General features: G+C 45.6%; 3 protein-coding genes across 16 annotated transcripts in view; all 3 read left to right on the top strand.

Moving 5' to 3' along the window:
• Window positions 1–1,931, top strand: part of ABHD6 (abhydrolase domain containing 6, acylglycerol lipase) — a 57,395-nt gene extending 55,464 nt beyond the window's left edge. For all 9 annotated transcript variants that reach the window (XM_059663148.1, XM_059663144.1, XM_059663142.1 and 6 more), the window contains one exon: window positions 101–1,931. In XM_059663148.1, the coding sequence (XP_059519131.1) occupies window positions 101–277 (177 nt within the window). In that variant the 3' untranslated portion in view covers window positions 278–1,931. The remainder of the gene's footprint in view (window positions 1–100) is intronic.
• Window positions 1,932–9,574: 7,643 nt separating this feature from the next.
• On the top strand, window positions 9,575–18,779 carry RPP14 (ribonuclease P/MRP subunit p14). Of its 6 annotated transcripts, none has more exons than XM_059663114.1 (6): window positions 9,575–9,713; window positions 12,485–12,582; window positions 12,682–12,766; window positions 17,313–17,389; window positions 18,105–18,183; window positions 18,641–18,779. In XM_059663114.1, the coding sequence occupies exons 2-6, from the start codon at window positions 12,506–12,508 to the stop codon at window positions 18,695–18,697; spliced, it is 375 nt and encodes a 124-aa protein (XP_059519097.1). In that variant the 5' UTR covers window positions 9,575–9,713; window positions 12,485–12,505; the 3' UTR covers window positions 18,698–18,779. The 6 variants fall into 6 exon arrangements, with proteins under 6 accessions (XP_059519097.1, XP_059519099.1, XP_059519101.1 ...); XM_059663116.1 differs by having other exon boundaries at window positions 9,584–9,704; XM_059663118.1 differs by lacking the exon at window positions 9,575–9,713 and adding an exon at window positions 9,841–9,970.
• Window positions 18,780–18,816: 37 nt separating this feature from the next.
• On the top strand, window positions 18,817–21,699 carry HTD2 (hydroxyacyl-thioester dehydratase type 2). Its single transcript, XM_059663113.1, has one exon. The coding sequence runs from the start codon at window positions 18,817–18,819 to the stop codon at window positions 19,321–19,323; it is 507 nt and encodes a 168-aa protein (XP_059519096.1). The 3' UTR covers window positions 19,324–21,699.
• Window positions 21,700–23,446: the final 1,747 nt, after the last annotated feature.

Raw genomic sequence — 23,446 nt, 5'->3', positions numbered from 1 at the left:
GGGGTCAAGCCGCTTAAGTGCGGTCTCCGTGGGAGTCTGTCCACCGAGTACACCCCGATGTCTGAATCTTTTCCATCGAGTTTCCGCTCTTGTCCTGCAGGTGATCGACGTGTCCGGGGCAGACATGCTGGCCAAGTGTATCCCCAACTGCCAGGTGGAACTTCTGGAAAACTGTGGGCACTCTGTGGTGATGGAGAGACCTAGGAAGACGGCCAAGCTCCTCGTCGACTTTTTAGCTTCTGTGCACAGTACAGACAACAACAAGAAGCTGGACTGAGGCCCCGAGCGCAGCCTGCCATCCGCACGCCGCATCCGCTCCCGTCTCCAGATCTGACGCAGCCACCACTTCTCAGGGATCCTGCCCCAAACGCGGCCGGAGCGCCAGCAGCCCTGAGGAAGCCAGTGCCCTGCCCCGGTCAGACCCACAGAGCTCTGGGGGCTACGAAGAAATCTCCAAGATGTTTTTTCATGAAATAGAAACTCACATGGAACAAAATCAGCAAACCCAGCCTGGAAACCTACCGAGAAGTCTTCAGGTTCGTTCGCGACGCGGTCCCCTTGAACCACAATCGCTGCGGACATCATTTTCTTTGAAACACGTTTTACAGACTGAGACTTGAGGTATTGCTGTTGCTTCAGACGTTCTCCCCTGCATGGTCAGCGGCTGTTTTAGGAGCATTAGCCGCCATTCGCCGAGCCCTTCTTGTTTATGTCTTAAGTTTTACAGAGAGGCCCCTAGGTGAGTGCAGTCCGTCAGCTGCAAGACCCGGCTGGGAAGGGGCAGCTGCAGGAGATGTTTGCACCTGCAGAGGGACATGGTTCCGCCTCGGCCAGCCCTCGGAGCAGCAGAGAACACACTTCTCCCGTGGGGGTTCCAGCTGCCCCACGTGTCAGCTGTGCCACGAGGGAACCCAGTCACAGTGGGAAGCACACCTGGCAGGGTGGGTTTCTGGTAATAATTTATTTTTAAAAATAGGTCTAATGGTCTGGCCCATGTGGCTCAATGGTTGAGCGTTAACCTATGAGCCAGAGGGTCACAGTTCAGTTCCCCATCAAGGCACATGCCCCATCAGTGATTCTCATCATTGATGTTTCTCTCTCTCTCCCTCTCCCTCCCTCTCTGTGAAATCAATAATTTTTTTAAAAAGTAAAGTCTTTTTTAAAAATAGGACTAATGAAGCAATAATGTTGTAGACATCTATCTAAATAGCCAGACTCGGGTCCTAAATGATCAGACACAAGCACCTCATGGGCCTGTCCCAGGTGGTGGTGCTACGAGAACCCTTGGATGTTAACACCAGTGAGCTGATGAATTCTGTGAATTCTGTGAGCAATCGTGTGCTCGAGAATCAGTCTCAACAGCTGTAAATGATCACAGTGATATGAAATAAACGTAATAAGCCTAGATCAACAGCATGCAGACAGTTACTATTTCTAAGGTCCTAATTATGTGCAACACGGGCAGATTTTCTGTTCCCTGGGTTAAGTGTGTTTTAAAGTCGGGCTTATTCTGCCTTGATCTGTGTGGCTCAGTTGGTTGAACCATCGTCCAGTACACCAAAGGTTGTGGGTTCCATCCCCAGTCAGGGCACATAGCTAGGCTGCAGGTTCGATTCCCGGGTCGGGGCCTGTACAGGAGGCCACCAATGAATGTTTCTCTCTCTCTCATGTTTACAACTTTTATTCAGTTGAAGTGGTTTATGAAAAACAAAGGGCAAGCCCTAGCTGATGTGGCTCAGTGGATGGAGCGTCGGCCTGTGGACTGAAGGGTCCCGGGTTCAATATCCGTCAAGGGCACATGCCCAGGTTGCGGGCTCGGTCCCCAGTGGTGGGCGTGCAGGAGGCAGCCAATCAATGATTCTGTCTCATCATTGATGTTTCTATCTCTCTCCCCCTCTCCCTTCCTCTCTGAAATCAATAAAAATATTTTTTTAAAAAACACACACACACACAAAAACAAAGGGCAAGCACCATCACGCTGTCCCCTTGACCCCCTTCTGTGGCGTTTGGGACCCTAAAATCCCCAGGGGCTTCTTCACTCTTTCAAATTTTTACAGAGAATCTACAGCCAAGAGATTCTGGAAATAAAGTGAGATGAGCTTAATAGTTTAACTTGGAATTCGGGACTCTGTCTGAATATTTTAATTTATCAAAAAAGGATGAAACGGGTCTTTAAAACAAGATATAAAAATGTGACATTTCAGACTTGTGGGATTGCAGCTAAAGCAGTATTCAGAGGGAATTGTATAGGCCTCGATCCATAGATTAGAAAAGAAGAAAAGCTGAAAATCATTAATTTAAGCTTCCATTTGAAGAAGCTAGAAAAGAAATAGTAAATCAAACGTAGGAAAAAAATAGAAGGAAACCATGCAGAGGAGAGCAAAAATTGGTGAAACAGAAAAGAAAGTAGATAGACATCTGCTTGTTCCAATCTCCCACCTCCACACGAGTTCTGAGCTGAGTGAAGTTCGGGGAGAGGTCGCTCTTGGTGGGTCTGGGTGGTGAGAGATGGTTTCCTCAGGGTCACAGGGAGGCCCAGGCCTGGGTCAGAGCCTCAGATCAGTAGCCCTGCTGGGTGCAAGAATTGCTTCCTGGGCTGATAGCAGCTCAGGATCACCTGCAAAGGAGCCACCGGGAGGGACAGTGGGCAGGGTCTGCAGCAGGACTTGGCTCCCCCCCCCACTGTCACCAGAAAGCATCGCCTGGAAGTCATGAACAGAGCATGTACGAGTCACTTGTGACAAATGCATGAAGTGAGTTTTCAAGAGTCTCCCTTGGTCCTGTAGTTCTGGCCCCGCCGTGCCAGGAAGACTCCCAAGGGAAAAGCACAGCTCCCCCTGTGCCCCACTTCCCGCCTTTGTGATTGTGAAGGGCCTGCTGGTTATGCCAGCTGGCTGCCCCCCAGGCCACACCGCGCTGGTGTGTGCCTTTCATGACCGCCTTGGGAAGAAGAAAGGGGTCATTCATCACAGCCCTGCCTGAAGGACTGCCAGCAGCTTCTGAAATAGCAACGGCCTGGCAATGCCAGGGGGCTCCTGCTCCCACGGCCTGGAGTCGGCCTGCAGGTGCTGAGGAGGGGCCGGGGCAGGTACTGAAGGGGCTGAGGGGCCGGCAGTGGTTGGGGCTCAATGTGCCACTGGTCTGGTCTGAGCCTTTTGCCCAGGGCAGAGGTGACACCAGGAGGGACTGATGCGAGAAACACATTGGTGTGGTGGGCCTGCCTGTGTGTGTGTCATTTCAGCCCCTGACTATTGCCCTCCCAGGGAACTTTGTGGCTTTGTCCAAAGGAGATTCCCAGAAAGTACTGGGAGATTGTAATGTACGACAACCCAGGCTTGGAGGCGCTATTCTAAGTGTTTTCCACGTATCACCTTATTAAGCTGTCACACAGACCGAGAGGTACATGTGACCTGCACCAAGGAAACCGGTGCTCTGAGAGAGGTGACGGTCTTGCCCAAGGCCACAGAGGTAACACGCAGAGCGAAGCCTCTTGGTGAAGGCTTGAAGGTGACCTGCAAAAACAACGCTTTCACTGGTTCAGGCGGGAGCTCTCTGGCCCAGTGTTCTGTGGGTTCTGGGTCCCTCTTGGCTCACCTGGACGAGGCCAGCGTGTGGCAGCTTCAACTCAGGTCGCTGAGGCCACACCTTAGGTCGTGGCCGAGGGTGGTGACCAGTTGTCCATTCACCAAAGAGTTCGGGGGGCGACTGCTGGTCCCCCAGCTGCCACGGGCCCACGTTGCTGCTCTCTGGGCTGGAAATGACCAGGATTGGGCTGGGTGCGGTGCCTGTGATGGGATGAGGATCTTGTGTGACTGCAGGGGGGAGGCATCTGATGGTTCTCTTCAGCAAGAAGACAGCCCCTCTCCCTTGACTCTGTGAACATAAAAAACACACAAAAAAACATTGAAACCTGTGAAGAATTTTTGTGAGTTTATTTGAGCCAAACTGTCGACATATGCCAGGAAGCAGAAGCTGAACGAATTGAGAGAGTGCTCCGGAGAATGGCGGGTTACATTTGTATTTATACATTTGCAATCAAAGGAGGGACGTAGGTGGGTTACGTGAAATTCATTGGTGATAGATTAAGGAGGAAGGATAAAGCAAAGCAAGGGAAACCCCTGGGATTGGATAAAAAGTAAAATGATGGACACACACTTGGGTGCAGGATCAATTAACATGATAGTGAAGGAATTTGTGGTATCTGTCCTGGCACGCAGCACATTTGGTTGTGCCCCAGGGGCTCCAGAAAAAGGGAAGTTACAAGTTACCCAGACATTTCAAGGGTATGTTAGCATAGATGCAAAAAGACAGATAGGCTCGGTTAAGGTAAAAGTTGACCTTGTCAGGGAAGATACCGGCCTAGGAGGTGACTGCCCACGTCACTGCTTTAGTTAAGGTTTAATTTCAGACCATCCTTGGTGGTGACTTTAGGTCTGAGTCTGCGAGGCCGCCATGCAGGCCTCCCCGAGCCGGTCAGGTCAGCGTGTGGCCCCTTTCGTCCACACTCCTAGAGGAACCTTTCTTCATCGGTTTCTGGATCCTTGGTCCCTAAACCCGCAAAGCCATGACTTGGACCTTTAAGGTGCACCTAAGGGGCTGGCAAGCTCCTCAGGGCAAAGGAGAAGGGAGAAGGGGCAGAAAGTGATACTGAAGTGACCATCCCAGTGACCAAGGTCAAAGCTGGCTGGGGGTAAGGTGCTGAAGGGCCACTATTTAATGGGAGTGTCGGTCTACGATCTCTGACCACATCTCACAGAGCCAGGTAGGATTCTGTAATTCAGGAGTTTCCTGATTTTAGAAAGGTATTATGGTATGTACACTCCTAAAGACCCCCAGTAGGGCCTGGGACCATCTTACATGATCAGATATATTGTGAAAGAACAAAAAATCAACTGGGTAAATGTGAAGATCTAATTGGCTTGATTAAGCGATTCATGAACTGGGCAGCATCCCATCTAGCAACTAGAGGTGCTCCCATGAGCTGTACAAGATGGGAGGTTCCTATAGGCAGAAGGAGGCTGGGATGGATTGTTTCAGGCGAGGACACCTCCCCTTAGGGCAGTGGTTCTCAACTTTCCTAATGCCATGACCCTTTAATACTGTTCCTCATGTTGTGGTGGCCCCCAGTTTCATTGTTACAAATTGAACATAGTTAAAGCATAGTGATTAATCACAAAAACAATATGCAATTATATATGTGTTTTCCAATGGTCTTAGGCGACCCCTCTGAAAGGGTCGTTTGATCCCCAAAGGGGTCTCGACCCACAGGTTGAGAACCTCTGCCTTAGGGGAAGTCAGGGGTGGGGTGGGGTGGGGTCTCCTCAGGCGGATTGCCTCACTAGAGTTGATCAGGACATTACAGACTAATTTGCTTAAGATCCCACTCCTGGGAGAGGCTGAAACTGCGATTGGGCTAGTTCAGGGGTGGACAAACTTTTTGACTCGAGGGCCACAATGGTTCTTAAACTGGACCGGAGGGCGGGAACAAAAGCATGGATGGAGTGTTTGTGTGAACTAATATAAATTCAAAGTAAACATCATTACATAAAAGGGTACGGTCTTTTTTTTTTTTTTTTTAGTTTTATTCATTTCAAACGGGCCGGATCCGGCCCGCGGGCCGTAGTTTGCCGATGGCTGGGCTAGTTGCTGCGTTTTGGTTTGGTGACCTGGCTTAGCACAAGCGACTCCATTTTGGCCCGTTGTTTCTTTTTTTAAACAGTATTCATATTTCCGCTGTGCACCGTGTGAATGCCCACAGTAAATGGGACAAAAGCTATAAAAAGCTTCGCCTCAATTCAGAGTAAGCATTGGCACCAGATGAAGAAAAAACGGGTTCCCGGATTTTTCTTGGATTTCAGGACTGCAGCTGAGGGACAGTAAGCTTGCACTCCCCCCCTCTCTTCTGCTTTGGGTGGTGTCGACGTAAAACACCCAGAGCTGTGAAGAATGTCTGTAAGAGTTTATCCGAGCCAAAATTGATGACAATTGCTGAGAACGAAGATCTCAAATGCTCCCCAGAATAGCAGTTTGCAGTTTCTTTTATATTTTTGAAATTAAGAAGGGAACTTAGAAAGATTTCTTGAAGGTGAAAGAAAGCAAGGAGGGTCTGGCATGAAATGTCAGGGTAGTTAACAAGATCATGTGTTCTCTTGAGGGTGGTTATGCCTTTGAGGGGTATTATTTCTGGCATTTTAAAAGTACATTAACCTAGACACATAAGAACAGGGCTCGCTTAGAAACCATTCACTGAAGTTATTGGCCGAGGGCATGACTACCCAGCACGACCTGCCCAGTTAGAAATTTATGATCAGATCACCCTGTGAGGTTACTTTCCCATTTTGGTCCACTGAGGTGACATCATTTGTTTGTTTGTTGAGAGAGAGAGAGAGAGAGAGAGAGAGAGAGAGAGAGAAACAATTCGTTGTTCTATTTATGTGTTCATTGGTTGCATCTTGGATGTGCCCTGACCAGAGATGGTACCTGCAACATTGGCGGATCTGACCAATGAGGTACCGGCCAGGTGACACCTTGAAGAGTCTGTCTGTTCATCAAAGGCAGGCAGGTCTGCAGATGGGTGTGGTACACAGCTCCCTCTTGTGACCGTAAGGGACGGCTCCTGATTTTTACTTACAAAAGTGATGCCTTGTCACTTTAAAATAAATTAAGTGCTGAAAATGTGAGCATCTCCTCCTCACTCCAAACAACCCCACCCTTCCCCCACCAGTCCCCTGGGAGTCCTTCTGATGCACACATGCGTACGAATAAATGGTTGATTTATGGGTGTGAGGTTTTTTTTTTCTTTTTTTCAGAGAGAGAGGGGAGAGGGAGAGAAAGAGAGAAACACTGATGTGATTGGCCTCCTGAACATCCCCTACTCCTGCAGCCTGGGTGTGTGCCCTGACCAAGAATCGAACCATGACCTCCTTGTTCATAGGTTGACGCTCAACCATTGAGCCACACCGGCTAGACTCCTTTGTCTTATCTCCACAAAAGTGGATACGAATTCCATGGGGAATTGTGGCTGCGGATGATAAGGGACTGTCATCCTCCTTGGGCCTCTCTCTTGTCTTTTTTTGTTGTTAATCCTCATCCGAGGATATTTTTCCATTGAATTTGAGAGAGAGTGGAAGGGAGGGAAAGAGACAGAGAGAGAGAAAAACATCCATGTGAGAGAGATATATCAATTGGTTGCCTCCTGCATGAGCCTCAAGCAGGGCCGGGGATCGAGCCTGTAACCGAGGTACGTGCCCTTGACCAGAATCGAACCCGGGATTCTTCAGTCTGTGGGCCAATGCTCTATCCACTGAGTCAAACTGGCCTCCCCTCCCCCCACCATCTGCCGCCCCCAAAGTTGTGAATGCTCCTCAACTTTAGCAAAATCCATTTAGCACCAGTTCACAAGACAGGGAGGGGAGCTGAACACAGCAGAGGGGAGGAGTATGGATCCAACTCTTTCTTGGCTGCATCGCTTCCAGGAACATAAAATACTAACAGATCTGCCCCAAAACGTTGCTCTGCAATGTCAGATACAGAGTCTGGAATGCCTCTTGTGAGGCCACCCAGTGCGATGCTGGGCAACTTTTATCAAGACTGAGACAGATAGCCTTGTGTATTTTGATTTGGAGTGATATAAAGATATATCGTGAAGAAGGGAACGCCCCTCCACCACCACCACATTTCCGGGGGACACTTAAGAAACTCATACCAGGGAGGGAGGTAAGAGATCAACCAAACGACTTATATGCATGCATATAAGCATAACCCATGGACACAGACAGCAGAGGGGTGAGGGCATGTGCTGGGGGGGAGGGGGGATGGGAGTGGCCGGGGAGAGGTCAACGGAGGAAAAGAGGACATATGTAATACTTTAAACAATAAAGAATTTTAAAGAAAGAAAAGAAACTCATACCAGTGGTTGCTCAAGGGGAAAGTGGGAGAGAGACTTACTCTTGATTGCTTCTCCCTTTATGCCATTTGAAGTGTATGCTGTAAGCCTAAATGTCTATTAAAATTTTTAAAATTGAAAAACAAGTCAATCAACTATTGTTTTTCTCATTCAGAGGTATTCCTTTGATCCCAAACTCCGACAGCACTGAGAGAATTCAGGCAGTTTGGAAGGCCTTCACTTTCAGGGCTTTTGCAAGACGGTGAAAATTATCCCAGTTCTTTGAAATCCAAAATGCATGAGGTGCTCCGGTTTCTCTGGGCTGCAGCCTGGCAGGAGGGGTTTAGGGAATTCTCTCTCATTCCAGAGTGTTTTCTGGCTGCCAGACACTTTACAAAAACGATTTGTTCCTCAACACTCTGAGGGAGATGTTACTAACCTCTCCATGTGACAGATTAGGACACTGAATAAGTGGCAAAGGATGGACTTGAAGCAACTTTTGGCAGCTTCTGAAGTCCAAGCTCTTGGAGGAAAATGCCACTGCCTGGGCCTGTGTTGATTTCCGCTCCCTCTCCCCGGATCTGGAACAAGTTCTGTCTCCTCTGAGGGGTGAAGGAAGGGAAGCAGAAGCCACAGGACTGGGGAACTTGTCCACAGGCAAGGACTGAAGCTTCAGGAAATAGCAGACAGTGGCATTTTGAGAACAGAAATGAGACAGAAGTTGCCACCTGGCTCAGGCTCAGCCAGCCCTTTGCCCCTGACCCAGGCAAAATCAGCACCCCCATTCATGAACCACTGCTTTCAGTAAATACGGGGTGAGTGCCAAGCACTGGAATGTAGCGGTAAGCCAGCACAGACAAGGCCCCCTCCTCATAGGGCTTCCACTGAAGATTTGGCAGCCCCAGCCTCTTCCCATATACCCCTGACTCATACCACACAATTGATGGTGATAAGGTGCAGTGTGGAGGGCACCACCTGGAGTCATATGGCCTGCTCCACCACTTACAACTGTGATTTGGGGCGAGTAACTTAGCCTCTGTTTACACCTCTGTAAAATGGGTCTGATCATAACAACTACCTTAGGATTGTGTGAGAGTTCCATGTGTAAAGTTTTCCCCATAGTGCCTGTGATCGAAGCAACCCACACGTGATAAATAGTAGCTGTTACTTTTATTTATTTATTTATTTATTTATTTATTTATTTATTTATTTATTCATTTATTCATTCATTTATTTATTTATTTTAGTAGCTGTTACTTTTAAATACAAGCACTATGTTTCATGAGAACAGAAGCCGGATCTTCTGGTTTTTCACGGAGTCCCCAGTACCTAACACATACTAGTTATAGGGGCTCAGCTTAATGAGTAGATGCATAGACTATGTGCTGAGAGCCACCGAGAGCGAGTCCCGGCATGGGGAGTGCGTGACCTAGGAGGTGCTCCGCAGAACAGATGCGAGATGTAAACTTGTTGCATGAATGCATGATGGGTGAAGAATGGCTATGGCCCCGGAATAAACATTCCCGAGTGCCGGACCCGACGCGGGCATGGGCACACGCGGCTTTCCCCGAAGTGGCCACCAGAGGGCGCTGAGCGCGGCGGATCTCAGCTCCGGATCCGGATTCACGCGCCCGTCCCTGGGCCTCCGCGCAGTGACGTCACATCCGCGCCTGGCGTCGCGCACCGGGGGGCGGGGCAGCGGAAGCCGAATATAAACAGCCCCGGAGTTTCTCGGGCCCGGGCTCCCGCTCGGCGGCGGAGGTCCCGGCCTGGGAAGTTCTCGCAGTGAACGGGAGTCGGGAGGCGTCGGGCTGGTCCGGCGAGAGCGGTAGGCGGGGGCTCTCGCGGACGGCCGACCTTCGGGAACGGCTCGGTCGGCCGTGCGGGTGACGGCGGCCGGCGACCCAGGCCGCGTGCGCAGGGCGGGGCGGCCGCAGTACCTCTCCTCCGCGGAGGACGCGGCGGGCGAGGCCGGGCAGCGAACCTCCCGGCCCCCGGGGCCTCTGTACCGGGCGGCCGCGGAGGGGGCGGGTGGCGGCGGGGCCGAGCGGGACCCGGGTGCGGAGCGCGGGCGCTGGGCGTCAGGTGCGCGCTAAGTACATAGCTGACGTGTGTCCGGGGAAGTTGGAAATGACCTCAGTGCTTTTAAAAAATCAGTGATTTAGCTCAGACATTATATACTGACTGCCTGCCGAGTGTGATGCCCTGTTTGGTTCTTGGGAAGAAACAGGTCCGTTTCTTGCGGAGGGTACGTTCTAGGGGGCGGGACGGGGACACAGTGATGAGTGAGTCACATGGTCGGACCCCAGGTGGGAAGCGCTACGAGAAGGGGGGCAGGTGCATGGCAGGAGGGCAGTTGCCGGGTTCGGTAGCTCCGGGGCCACGTCGAGGGGTGAGCCCCGTGGCCCCTGCGGAAACGCTAGGAGGAGGCGGAGGCGGGAGGGAGCCGGTGTGTGATGAGGAGCCAGGAGGCCTGTGGGTGGGAGGGGGGCAGCAGGGGAGACGCAGGGCCTGCGGGCTTCGGCTTTCCCTGGGTGGAACGGGAACCGTTGCAGCGTTTGGGCCAGGGAGCTGGCGTGGCGTGAATATCGGGTTTGAAAAGCCCACCCAGGCCGCAGTGGAGGCCGGGTTGGGAAGGGAAGCAGGGAGGCCTGTTAGTAACGGCTAAGTTCTAGGGCATCCCTGCGGCCATTAAAGTGGCGAACTTGAAAGGTGGTGATGATGACAGTTACCGTGGAAGTGTTCACGTTTTTGTGCTGAGCCCGGTGAGCGCGGGCTCCGCAGGCGTCAGCCTTTGCAGTCTCAGGGCAGCCTGTAGAGGGCGGTGTTCTCGGGGACCCTGCGGCTCAGGCCTGTTCAGCCAGAGGTGATGCTCAGCGCTTGCTGCTGAAGCCCTTTGTTGAAATGTGCAGCTCACGGGCATCAAGTACACTCACAGCCATCCCTTTCCAGAGCATTCCTACGTCTTCATTGCCATCGGCATCCTAAACCGAGGTCCAGTCTCGTTCCCATACATAGCTCAGGCAGCCAACTCCATCAAGGCCGTCATACCTCAATAAACGCCTAGCATGTTCCCCCTGACCTAGTCGGGGAGGACCAGCGATTTGAGAAAGAAGCACCAGGTAACCATCGTTGTGGTCCTGAAGTCAAAGATACTGTTGAACATAAAGGCCGAACGCTTGCACCATTGATTCAGTCACTTCTGTATTCAGTTAAGTGTTGAGTACTTACTGCAGACACAGTAGATCAGTGGTTCTCAACCTTCCTAATGCCGCGACCCTTTAATACAGTTCCTCATGTTGTGGTGACCCCCAATTTCATTGTTACAAATTGAACATAATTAAAGCATAGTGATTAATCACAAGAACGATATGTAATTATGTGTTTCCCGATGGTCTTAGGCGACCCTTGTGAAAGGTTCGTTCGACCCCCAAAGGGGTCGCGACCCACAGGTTGAGAACCGCTGCAGTAGTTACTCATGTTTGTGGGATGGTTAGTTGGATACAGCTCCTGATTTCTCATTTTCTCTGGTGGTTGTCATTGGAAATGGTGGGACTGGGCCTGACCCACAAAAGGCTTTGGCAAATGCTGGTCTTTAGCTTTGTGACTTTCAGGAAGCCCCTTCTCTTGGGGGGGGCCTGTTTCCTGGTCCCTTTAGTAGGGGAACCAGATATTACACAAATGGACAGTGTTAAGAGATTGCATAACAAAGGAGCCTAACTTAGAACAGGGTGTCAGAGAAGGGCTCCCTGCAGTGGTGAGCCTCCTGGGAGAGGTGAGCTCTAAGCTAAACTTTGAAGGATGAACAGGAGCTGTCCAGAAGGAGAGGGGGGTAGGAGTGGAGCCAAGGATAGGGATTCTCCACGCGGAGATCAGCGTGATCTGAATTCCTGAGAGTTTCTGATCTGTGAGAAGTGGCTTGGGGGGCCCATTCAGGAATTCCTCTTCTCAGCCCCTTGCTGTTTAAGCTCAGTTCCGTCATGGGGCTGCCAAATAGACCTGTGCCGACCTAGCCTCTGGACTGAGGGCATTTGCAGACCCAGCGTGGGAGGGGACAGTGGAACTACCTGTGGCCTCTCATTGTCCTGTTCAGATTCTGTGTTGACTGACAGAAAACAAGAGGAGGGCCTTCAGATCCCAGAGTTTACTCCTCTCAGCCTTTCCTTTGGTCTTGAGAACGCTCAGGCGTCGTTGGGATCTCTGGATGTCCTTGGGCAGCTGTTGCCTATTTTTGCCAAGCCTCGGCGTCCTCTTCGCAGAAATGGGAATGAAACAGCTTTACCTCGTAGGAGCATTTTGAAGACGTGGCCTAAGGCATGTGAAGCATGTAGTGCAGAGCTGGGTACTCAGTAGTGGAAAACATACGGCGGGATTATATTATTATTATTATTAGAATTTAAATAGGAATACAGTAGTCTGGCATATTATAAAATACAGAAACTTCCTTTGTGTCTGCATGAGTTACCTTAGTTTGATCAAAATTGGATGAGTTACTGTCCTTAGGAGTTCTTTTAAAAAATCAAACAGGCCAAATGCTCATTTAAAAAGTGAAAAATAGCTTGTACCTTGCTAATTTCTAGCCCTGTTGACTCAATGTAGGTGCAGTCAGGATTGGAAAAGATGCCAGCCCCAGCTGCCACATATGAGAGGATAGTTTACAAAAATCCCTCTGAGCACCACTACATGAAAGTCTGCCTGTAAGTCCAGTCTCCTAAGTTCTACTTTTTATTCTTTTATGAATCTGAATAACATGCAATTTAATGCAATGTATTTTTTCTTTTCAATGTTTTTTACAGAGAATTTCAAGAACATGGGGTTGGACTGAATGTTGCACAGTTCAAACAGCTGCTTATTTCAGCCCTGAAGGACCTATTTGGGGAGGTATGGAATCGCTTGATGAATTGGATCATTCCTAAGATCTTTGTAATAAATACTGAAAGAACATTTTTCCAAACATTTTAAACTTTGAAACCATATTTGAACTGTCAGAAATGATGAATATTTGGTAGGTATGTTCTGATATGCTTTTTGAAAATATATTTTTTTTGTTGATTTTAGAGAGAAAGGAAGAGAGATAGAAACATCCTATGTAATAAAACCCTAATGCAAATCAACTGAACTGTGGATCGACCAGTTGCCAGGCTCATGGCTGGCAAGCACAGTGGCGGTAGTGGGAGCCTTTCTTGCCTCCACGGCAGTGCTAAGGACCCCGAGGGGTCCTAGACTGCTAGAGGGCAGTCGGGGATGAGGGATATCCCCCCCCCCCTCAGTGCACGAATGCCATGCACCAGGCCTCTAGTCCAGCGGTTCTCAACCTGTGGGTCGTGACCCCTTTGGGGGTCGAACGACCCTTTTACAGTGGTCGCCTAAGACCATCGGAAAACACATATATAATTACATACTGTTTTTGTGATTAATCACTATGCTTTAATTATGTTCAATTTGTAACAATGAAAATACATCTTGCATATCAGATATTTACATTACGATTCATAACAGTAGCAAAATTACAGTTATGAAGTAGCAATGAAAATAATTTGATGGTTGGGGGTCATCACAACATGAGGAATTGTATTAAAGGGTCGTGGCATTAGGAAGGTTGAGAACCACTGCTCTAGTCAATGATAAGAGAGAATCACTGATCGGCTGCCTCCTGCACACCCCCTACTGGGGGTCTAGTCCGAAACTCAGGCATGACTGGGAATGAACCATGTTGTCCTGGTTCATAGGTCTCAACACTCAACTACTGAGCAACACCAGCCAGGCTAACCTGCCTTCTTTTTGACAAGGAACTCATTTTTATGACAAATGTTTATTTTAGTGCAGTGCTATTCAAAGTACATTTGAGACTGACAGCTAATGGGTTTTCTTTGCCCATTTTAAAGATTTGTGGCTCCCAGTAGAATGTAAATTAGCACACATTTCCTTTACTGAGAAAGCCTCCCTGTGAACAAATCAGCTGAACTAAAAGGTGTGGTTACTGACATTGTTGATTTACATTCTGAGGCAGCTCCTTATCTTATCACGGACCAGCACTTTGAGCAGTCCTGTGTTAGCATTCACTTGAAAGCAAGTAGAGTTTTGAGAGAGAACCAAGACAGATGATTTTCAGGAAGTTATTTCTTTTATATATATATGTTGATTTTTTACACAAAGGAAGGGAGAGGGATAGAGAGTTAGAAACATCGATGAGAGAGAAACATCAACCAGCTGCCTTTTGCACACCCCCTACTGGGGATGTGCCCGCAACCATGGTACATGCCCTTGACTGGAATCGAACCTGGGACCTTTCAGTCCGCAGGCTGACGCTCTATCCACTGAGCCAAACCAGTTAGGGCAGGAAGTTATTTCTTGATTCATATATTCTACCAAATCAAAATCTGCTAAGCATCTTATCAAAATTAAAACTATTATTCCACAAAATACTCAGTTAAGAGGATGGAAAGACAGATTACAGACTCAGGGGAAATATTTGAAAACCACATACCTGACAAAGAACTAATATCTAGAATGTGTTAAAAAAAAACTCTCAAGTCCTAACCAGTTTGGCTCAGTGGATAGAGCGTCGGCCTGTGGACTCAAGGGTCCCAGGTTCGATTCCGATCAAGGGCATGTACATTGGTTGCGGGCACATCCCCAGTGGGGAGTGTGCAGGAGGCAGTTGAGCGATGTTTCTCTCTCATCGATGTTTCTAACTCTCTATCCCTCTCCCTTCCTCTCTGTAAAAAAATCAATAAAATATATTAAAAAAAAACAAACAACTCTCAAAACTCAAAATACAATTAAGAAAAGACCAAACAATACAATTAAGGAAATGGGTAAAAGACATGAGTAGACATTTCACTCAAAAGGATGTACAGTTGGCAAACAAGCACATGAGTGAGAAGATGCTCGGTATCATTAACCATTAGGGAAATGTACATTAAAAACACAGTGAGCCGTGGCCTGGTTGCTCAGTTGGTTGAGAGTCGTCCCAATAGACCAAGGTTGCAGATTCAAGCCCGGGTCAGGGCACATAGAAGAATCAACCAGTGAACACATAAATGAGTGGAACAACAAATCCATGTTTCTCCCTCCCACCCCGCCTCTTCCTCTCTCAAGGCAATTAAATTTTTTTAAACACAATGAGATATTGCTACACATCTAGAAGAATGACTGAAATAAAAAATAGTGATAACTCTAAATGCTGGCGAGGATGCAGAGAGACTGAATTATTCATTCATTAGTTGTGGGAATATAAGATGTACAGCCTCTTTGGAACACAGTTGGGCAGTTTATTTTTTATTTTGAGAGTACCTTTATTAAAGCTGGGGGCAGTGAAGCAAAGAAGGGCCTAGGATAGAAGAAGTAATAGGCTAATTTTTAGGTTGATAATTTTGTACAGCCTGCAGATAATGCTATAAATATCCAAATGGCCTTTGGCTGAAAAAAGGTTCCCCATCCCTGTCTTAAACAGACTAAACATGTACCCATCATATAGCATAGCAGTTGCACACCTGAGCATTTATTCTAGAGAAATGAAAACAACTTCCCACCAAAACTTGTATATGCATGTTCATAGCAGCTTAGTAAGAACCTAAAAGTAGAAATAAGCCAGATGTCCTTCAATGGGTGAATAGTTAAACTATAATACACTCATACAATGGAATATACCCAGTAATAAAAAGGAACAGACTATCGATACAACAACTTGACCAAATCTCCAGAGAGTTTTACTAAGTGAAAAGCCAATCCCAAATGAAATGGACTGGGTGATTTCATTTATATTATGCTCTTGAAATAACATAAATGTATAAACTGGAGAAATTTAGGAGTAGGTGTGGCTGTAAGGGGATAGAAGGAAAGAGCCTGTGGTGGTGATATAGTTCCTTTTTTAAAAAAATGTATTTTTATTGATTTCAGAGAGGAAGGGAGAGGGAGACAAAGATAGAAACATCAATAATGAGAAAGAATTACTGATCGGCTGCCTCCTGCACACCCCCTACTGGGGATCGAGCTCACAACCCAGACATGTGCCCTTGACCGGAATCAAACCTGGGACCCTTCAGTCCGCAGGCCATAGCTCCATCCACTGAGCTAAACCGGCTAGGGCAGTGGTATAGTTCTTTATCTTGATTGTGGTGGTTACATGAAACTACCTATGTGATAAAATTGCAAAGAACTATGCATATGCACACACATAAGCAAACAAAGATGAGTGCATATATAAACGGTAAAATCTGAATAAACTCTGGTTTATCAATTTCAGTTTCCTGGTTTTAATATTGTACTATATTATACAAGATGTTAGCATTGGGGGAGACTGGGTAGAAGGTGCATGGAACCTTCGTGTACCTTTCTTTGTAATTGCCTGAGACTCTAATTTTTGAAAGTCAAAGGTTTAAGAAAAAACTTGGGGTGGTGAACAATACAATATACAGAGAATGTGCCCTGCTGGTGTGGCTTAGTGGTTGAATGTCGACTCATGAACCAGGGGGTCACGGTTCAATAATTCCCAGTCAGGGCACATGCCTGGGTTACAAGCTCCATTCCCAGGGAGGAGCAAGCAGGAGGCAGCCAACTGATTATTATTTTTCATCATTGATGTTTCTATCTCTCCCTTTCCCTTCTCTCTGAAATCAATTTTTAAAAAAACAACAATATACAGAGAATGTATTCTAGAATTACACACCTAAAACCTATATAATTTTATTAACCAATGTCACCCCAATAAATTCAATAAAAAATTAAATGATTTTTTTTTTTAATTTAAGAAAAAAATCTTTGTATCCTTTCCATGTCAGGTATAAAACCTGGCTCCTGGGGATATAGCTATAAACTGACACGGCCTCTGTCTCATAGACTAATGGTCTTGATTATGTTGGGTAGGCAACCAGGTTGAACAATTAATGGCAAAAAAAATGATAACTATTATGAAAGGGGAAATATGTGGGACCTGTATGTGAGAGAGCAAAGCAAGTGATTGAGCTTCATCTTGGGGATCTGGAGGGAACAATTTAAATGAATACTTGAAAGGTGAAGAGGCATTAGCAATGTGAAGAGTTACAGGAAAAACATCCCAGGCCATGAAGAGTTATAAATACTCCAGTGCCATTCAACAAAATACTGCTTCTTTTTGGAGGAGGAAAGCAATTGACAGGATTAGTTACTAGATTCTAGACCAGGGGTGGGCAAACTTTTTGACTCGAGGGCCACAATGGGTTCTTAAACTGGACCGGAGGGCCGGAACAAAAGCATGGATGGAGTGTTTGTGTGAACTAATATAAATTCAAAGTAAACATCATTACATAAAAGGGTACGGTCTTTTTTTTTTTTTAGTTTTGTTCATTTCAAACGGGCCGGATCCGGCCCGTGGGCCGTAGTTTGCCCACGGCTGGCCTAGACTGATGAAGGTAATAGTCTGCTAATAGCATTGTCCCATACTTAGGTTGACGCTGCCTTACCCTTGGACATCCTAACCTACGAAGAGGAGACCTTGTCAGCCATATTGAGAATATGTAGCAGGTACGACAAACAGCATTTCTAGCATAACGGAGCAGAGATGGGTGGGGAAATAGAGCCAAAATGCTCTTTTCTGAGAATAAGAAGAGCTTTGTCATTGTGAACTCTGAGCAGCTTTTGGAAGTTTAAACTGGGGAGAATATGAACATTCACCTAGCAGGAGCTTACACCCTAGAGAGCAAAACGTGGATTTGCTTACAACTGTGGTGTTTCCCAATTGATGGTGATGGTTGCAACTTCAGAGATATAGCCCTAGCCGGTTTGGCACAATGGATAGAGCATCGGCCTACAGACTGAAGGGTCCTGGGATCGATTATGGTCAAGGGCACATGCCCAGGTTCCAGGCTCAATCCCCAGTAGGAGGTGTGCAGGAGGCAGCCGATCAATGATTCTCATCATTGATGTTTCTCTCTCTCTCTCTCTCTCTCTCTCTCTCTCTCTCTCTCTCTCCCCCCCCCCCCCCTCTCCCTCTCTCCCTCTCCCCCCCTTCCTCTCTAAAATTAAAAAATATATTAAAAAAAAGAAATTAGTATTATTTTAAAATTCAGAAATATATATTTTAGAAACATTTCTAATTGTGGTTCATTTTATTCTCTGCCGATAGTATACTATGCTTTAAAGTTTTCTCATTTAAATTGAGTTTTCTGAGCTGTCACAAACAAAACTACTTGGGAGATGTTGCAGGGACACATCTTTATGCTTCTCAATTTTTCTGCAGTGGTCTTGTCAGATTGTGGAGCTCTTTGACCCTGTTAGGATCCTATAAAGGCAAGAAATGTGCCTTCAGAGTGATTCAGGTAAAGACTATTGCTTCACATATTCCAAACAAGGCTGAGTAGTGGATCAAACTGCTTTTTAAAATGTGTTCCATTTTTCTGCTTGTATAACTCTAGTTTGGTTACTGTCATCCAGTGGGGAGGGAGGGGAACCCAGGCATTCATTGCTTCTGGAAACATGAGGCAAAGCACTTAGAGTTTAGATTGTATGGGAAGAGTTTTGGGATAAAACTTGGAACCTTGTGGAGAAATCTTAACTCTCACTTACTGCATAATGCCTAGTGACTTGTGTATTGGCATGCTCTTTCTGAGCTCATCATGACCACTTGCTTATCTATGGCTACCTCTCAGAATGCTTGTTAACATGCTACTGCGTCAGCTTGGCTTATTCTGTAAGCTAGGCATGTTTCTACATTGCCCTGCGTTTCAGTGCAATTTTCTCCTGATAACTGTGTAAACATTTTTCTTTCTATTATAGGTTTCTCCATTTCTCCTTGCGTTATCTGGTAATAGTAGGGAACTAGTATTGGATTGAATGGTCTTCAATTTCAGAAACATTCCTCTGCTCTCAAAACAATCTTTTGGTGCCAGCATAATGCTTGATGACTGAAACAGGCTCAGCGCTGCTGTTGATGGAATTTGAGGGTGCCGAAGATGTTCCCCGTAATTTCCAGCTGTCGTCTTTGGTGGTGTAGCCTTCAGAGGAGAATCTGCCTGAACCAACCAGTTGTAAGCAGGCAGCACTTTCAGCATTTGCACATCCGAGTTGGAGACCGGGCTGAACTCAGCAGAGCCTTCACACAAAGGGATGTGGTTGCCTTCTCAGAACTAACAGGGGATGTTAATCCTTTGCATTTAAATGAAGATTTTGCAAAGCACACCAAGTTTGGAAAGACAATTGTGCATGGAGTTTTGATCAATGGACTTATTTCAGCTCTCCTGGGGACAAAAATGCCAGGCCCAGGCTGTGTATTTATTTCCCAGGAAATTCACTTTCCAGCCCCTTTATATGTTGGAGAAGTTGTTGTAGCTTCTGCAGAAGTGCAAAGGCTGAAGCGGTTTATTGCGGTTATTGCTGTGTCATGCTTTGTAAGAGAAAGTGAAAAGACTGTTATGGAAGGCTGCGTGAAAGTTATGGTCCCAGAAGCTTCCAAGCCCTGAAATATGTGTTTAAAGATGCAAGTTCAGGCATCAGTGTTACTGTTACTGAAGAGCCTCTGAGAGGAAAACGGATTGCTGCTCTTCAACAAGGAGTGGCCAGCAGACCCAGCAGCCCACAGTGGGGGAGGGCAGCAGGTAGCGAGGGGTTCACATGTCCACTTTCTAATTCGGCCTTATGTTTCATACAGATGAGTCTATTTATCATCTAAGTTTGTAAATTTGAAAAAATATGGGGAAAGTTATCATTTAGCTCAAGGTTCTAATTTTAGGATTTCAAACCAAGTTAAATTTGCATTTGGATAACACAAACTTACCTATATCTGCATAGAATAAATTTCTCAGTGAATTTATAGCTAGGTAGCATTTAATTTTTGACAGCAATTAGAATAGGAGTTGGGTAATCTTTGAACACCTGTCTTTACCAATAAATATTTAGATACTGTTCTTCAGTAGTTTCTGGGTCAGAGTATTTTGTAATTTGTTACTGTTTATACCAGGATGGCATCTTGCTTAACTTTCAAGTGGAACGTGCCTCTCAGATGGTTTCTTGTTATCAGAGAAAGATTTAAACTCAGTTATGTAAACTCTTGGTCTAATCTACAAAATGGGGGTAATGACACCTACCACAGGATTGTTGGAGATACAAATAGCAAAGCACAAGCCCTAGCCTGTAAACAGTAGCTACTACTATTGTTCCTTCTCCCCTGTGAATGAGGTTAGAGGTTTTCCTGAGTTTAAAGCTAACTGGCCTGCAGGTAAACAGGCCAGTCTTTCAGGATGTCAACCAAGCTCTTGGTATTTTAAACCTGGAATAGTTCTTGAGTGCAAAATTTCTATTTTAGCAATCCAGGTTATTTCTTCCTCCCTTGATAATGTGGATCCCCCCTGTATATAAATAATATATACCTATTGTAAAAAATTTTATAAGAAAAAGTATAAGGAACACCGTGGAGGCCACATTCTTCAGAATTGGGGGGCATTAAAGAGAAAATGTGCCTAATGTGTTAGTATTCCATAGTCATCCCCAACACAGCTAATCCTTTTAAGACAATCTCTAACGGAACATGCATGTGGCCCACTTGAATGACTCTGACCATAGCTAGATGCTTTGATCAGGAAAGTAAGATCAAGTGTAATTGGTTGGATCAACCCACATTTCCTGGAAAAGGGTTTTTTCTCCTGCTAGTAGATCAATAACTAGATTTTTATTTTAGTTTTTTACATTAAGGGGATCAGTTAAATGGGTTACTTGAAAGAATTCTAGTCACTAGAGGGCAGTGATGTGTATAAAGTATTTTTAAACTTGTTTAATATTGTACCATACTCTAGTTTGTGACTGAAGTAAAAATAATCAAAATCAATGTGAGAAACAAGGGTGCCATTCTCATGCATTTCAGAGTGGGCAGCATTCACAGGCTCAGATCCACCGGAAGAAGGCTTGCTGATAGATAAAACACTGCACATGTTGAAAATTTGATACACGTTGAAAAAATGGGGAACTTGCACAAAATGTGGACTGAAGCCCACATTCAAATTCTATAGAACTCATTCTCTGACTTAGTAGCAGTCTTGAAATGGAGTGTGATATCATCATTAATACTAATAGCTACCATTTCTTCAATACTTGATGAGCCTATTTTCTACATTAATCCTTTGAACAACTTTGTGAAGTTAAACTTATGTTGTCCTATTTTATAGGCAAGGAAACAGACTAATGCTGTGTGACTTGCACAGGGTTATACAGCGGTATGCAGGAGAGCTGGGATTCAGACGGTCCTGCCTGGCTCCAAACATTTCTTTTTTACATCACCCTGTGTCTTATAATGTTCCCATTACTAAAGCAATGTCAGTTTCTATAATAGTATCTTTTTATGGCCATTAAAAGTATCTGGAGACATCATTCTATAGAATTTTTTCTTATATTCAGAATGTTCTAGATCTTATTCCCTGCTACAGTTGTAGCATTTTCCTCTATACTATTACTTTATGCCTTCCACCCATACCTATTCTTGCCCTTTTTCTAAGTTGACATTCAGTGATTATTTGTCTCCAGAGCAGATTTACTGAAAGAGTTATTCTAAAGATGAAAAATTATGTGCAGGCCAAATATTTGGAGGTGGGTGGGAAGGGGTGTCAGAACTGGCTGTTAGCTGATTTATATTGTATAACTCAAAAGTATTTTCTCAAGCTCATTTCCTTTTTCTTTAATGCTCCCTAGGCGTCATGATCTTTGATCTCTATAAATCAGTACAAAGTTGAATAGATGAGTAGGCAAGAAGTTGGGGATGCTTCTCTGTAAATGATAATTTGTTATTTTTACTCAGAGCCAAGATTTTCAAACCAGCTATGTTAAAGCTGGCAGTAAGAAAAACTAGCGGGTTGGCTTTTTCATTTTGAATCCTGTCCGGGTAAGCTGCTGGAAAGAATGACTTCTAATGAAAGTGTGGGTGACCCTGAAATGAAATCTTCCAGATAACAGGGATGGCTTTGACCGTGTGAGGTCACACATGGAAGTGAGTACAAATGACTGACTAAAATAGAAGGCCAAAGCGTACTAGCACTTTCCACATAGGGGCATTATAAGACTACAATTTATGCAATGTTCGATTGTCACAGGAAGATATACTCATCTTAAGCAATTTCAGCCTAATGTACTGGAAAATTGCTTAACAGATTTTTATATTCTATTAGAAACATTTCCATATTGGTAATATGTTTCTTTTTCTGAGCAGCAAATCTTGAGTAACAGTGGAGAAAGCCTCACCACAGCCACCATTCATCTTGTGGACTTGACTTGTATATTCATCTAGAAAAACAAGAAATTGCTAAGTGCACGCTGGTACCTCTTAGGTAACCACAGGTTTTCATTTTGTGCTAAATTACTAATTTTTTTAATGTTCTTAGAGTATGATTCAGAGCAATTTACTCCCAAAGAAAATTGCTATTAAATTACATCTATTAAATTTTTATGTTAAAACATACTCCACCAAGGGCTGTCACTCTGAGCAGCTGTGCCACTCTGAATGCCTCATGTGTTGGCAGGATTTATGAACTGGCTCTGTCTGAGCAGAATGGGAGCACTGTGGAATGTCTCTTGGGCTGCACTTGAACATCTCCAGGGCCCCAGATGTTTTGCTTCCTTTGTTCTTGGCTTGTCTTCATTTGGGTTACAAACACAGCAGAGAAGAATTCTCAACGTCTTCAGTGAAACTTCAGCTTGGAGCAAAATCAACCTGAAGAAATTTAAGTTCAAATCACAGGAAAACCCAAAACGAATGTTGACACTGCATGAATAGAATTGGGTTAGTAGGAGGTCCCATAGTCAATTTCTAGGTGCCTCTTAGCCATGATAGTTCACATGCCCTTAGAAACCTTGGGGATATTCCTCTGCAATGTGATGGGCAATATCAACACGTAAAAGAAATAAGATCAAATTTGAGTTGAACTTTGTTTTTCTATCCAGATCATGAAGTTTCTAGTCGTCAGGAAATGAAAGCACCAGGAGAAAATAAATGGCAGCTCCAAAGTCCCTCCCTCCCAGAAGAGAAGGTGCACCCAAGCACCAGTGTTATGATTGTCTGTTTGAATATTTAAAGAAATAAAGTCATTTTGAGTCCGGAGGCGATGCTGCTTAGGAAGCTCTGAGTTTTCCACAAGCTTCTATGATGTGATTTGTGGAGCAGTTGCCAGGTCTAAAAGCATCACTAAAACTCATCTTCAGCCCATCTGGCCAAACGTCAAGTTATTTGATAACCTATGGGCCATCTAACATTTGGCAACATACAAGGATATAAATCTTTTGTTGCTTCCTGCTAGCCCTGAGTAGTAGTGTATGTGGCAAAACTAAGGTCCTGCATAATGCATTAGCTTTGCTCAGACTGAGACTGGAAGAAAAGCTAATTTGATTTGTTATTCCTGGGGAGGGTTCCCCCCTTGCTGTGTGAGCCACTTCAAAAGCCAAACAGGTGTTGAGGCAGTTGTAGGGTTCGGGGCCTGGTCTCCAGTGAATCTAGGGATCCAGTTAAGTTCAAGGTCCTAAGAGGATCTCTGACAAGGCACTGATTTGGGAAGATGAAAATGAAATTACAAGGTTCACCATAGCCTTTATTCTGAGGGGCTTAGT

Source organism: Myotis daubentonii, chromosome 14 (assembly GCF_963259705.1).
Source record: "Myotis daubentonii chromosome 14, mMyoDau2.1, whole genome shotgun sequence".
Lineage (NCBI taxonomy): Eukaryota > Metazoa > Chordata > Mammalia > Chiroptera > Vespertilionidae > Myotis > Myotis daubentonii.
Note: the sequence above shows the minus strand (reverse complement) of the source record. Positions and strands in the feature narration are given on the sequence as shown.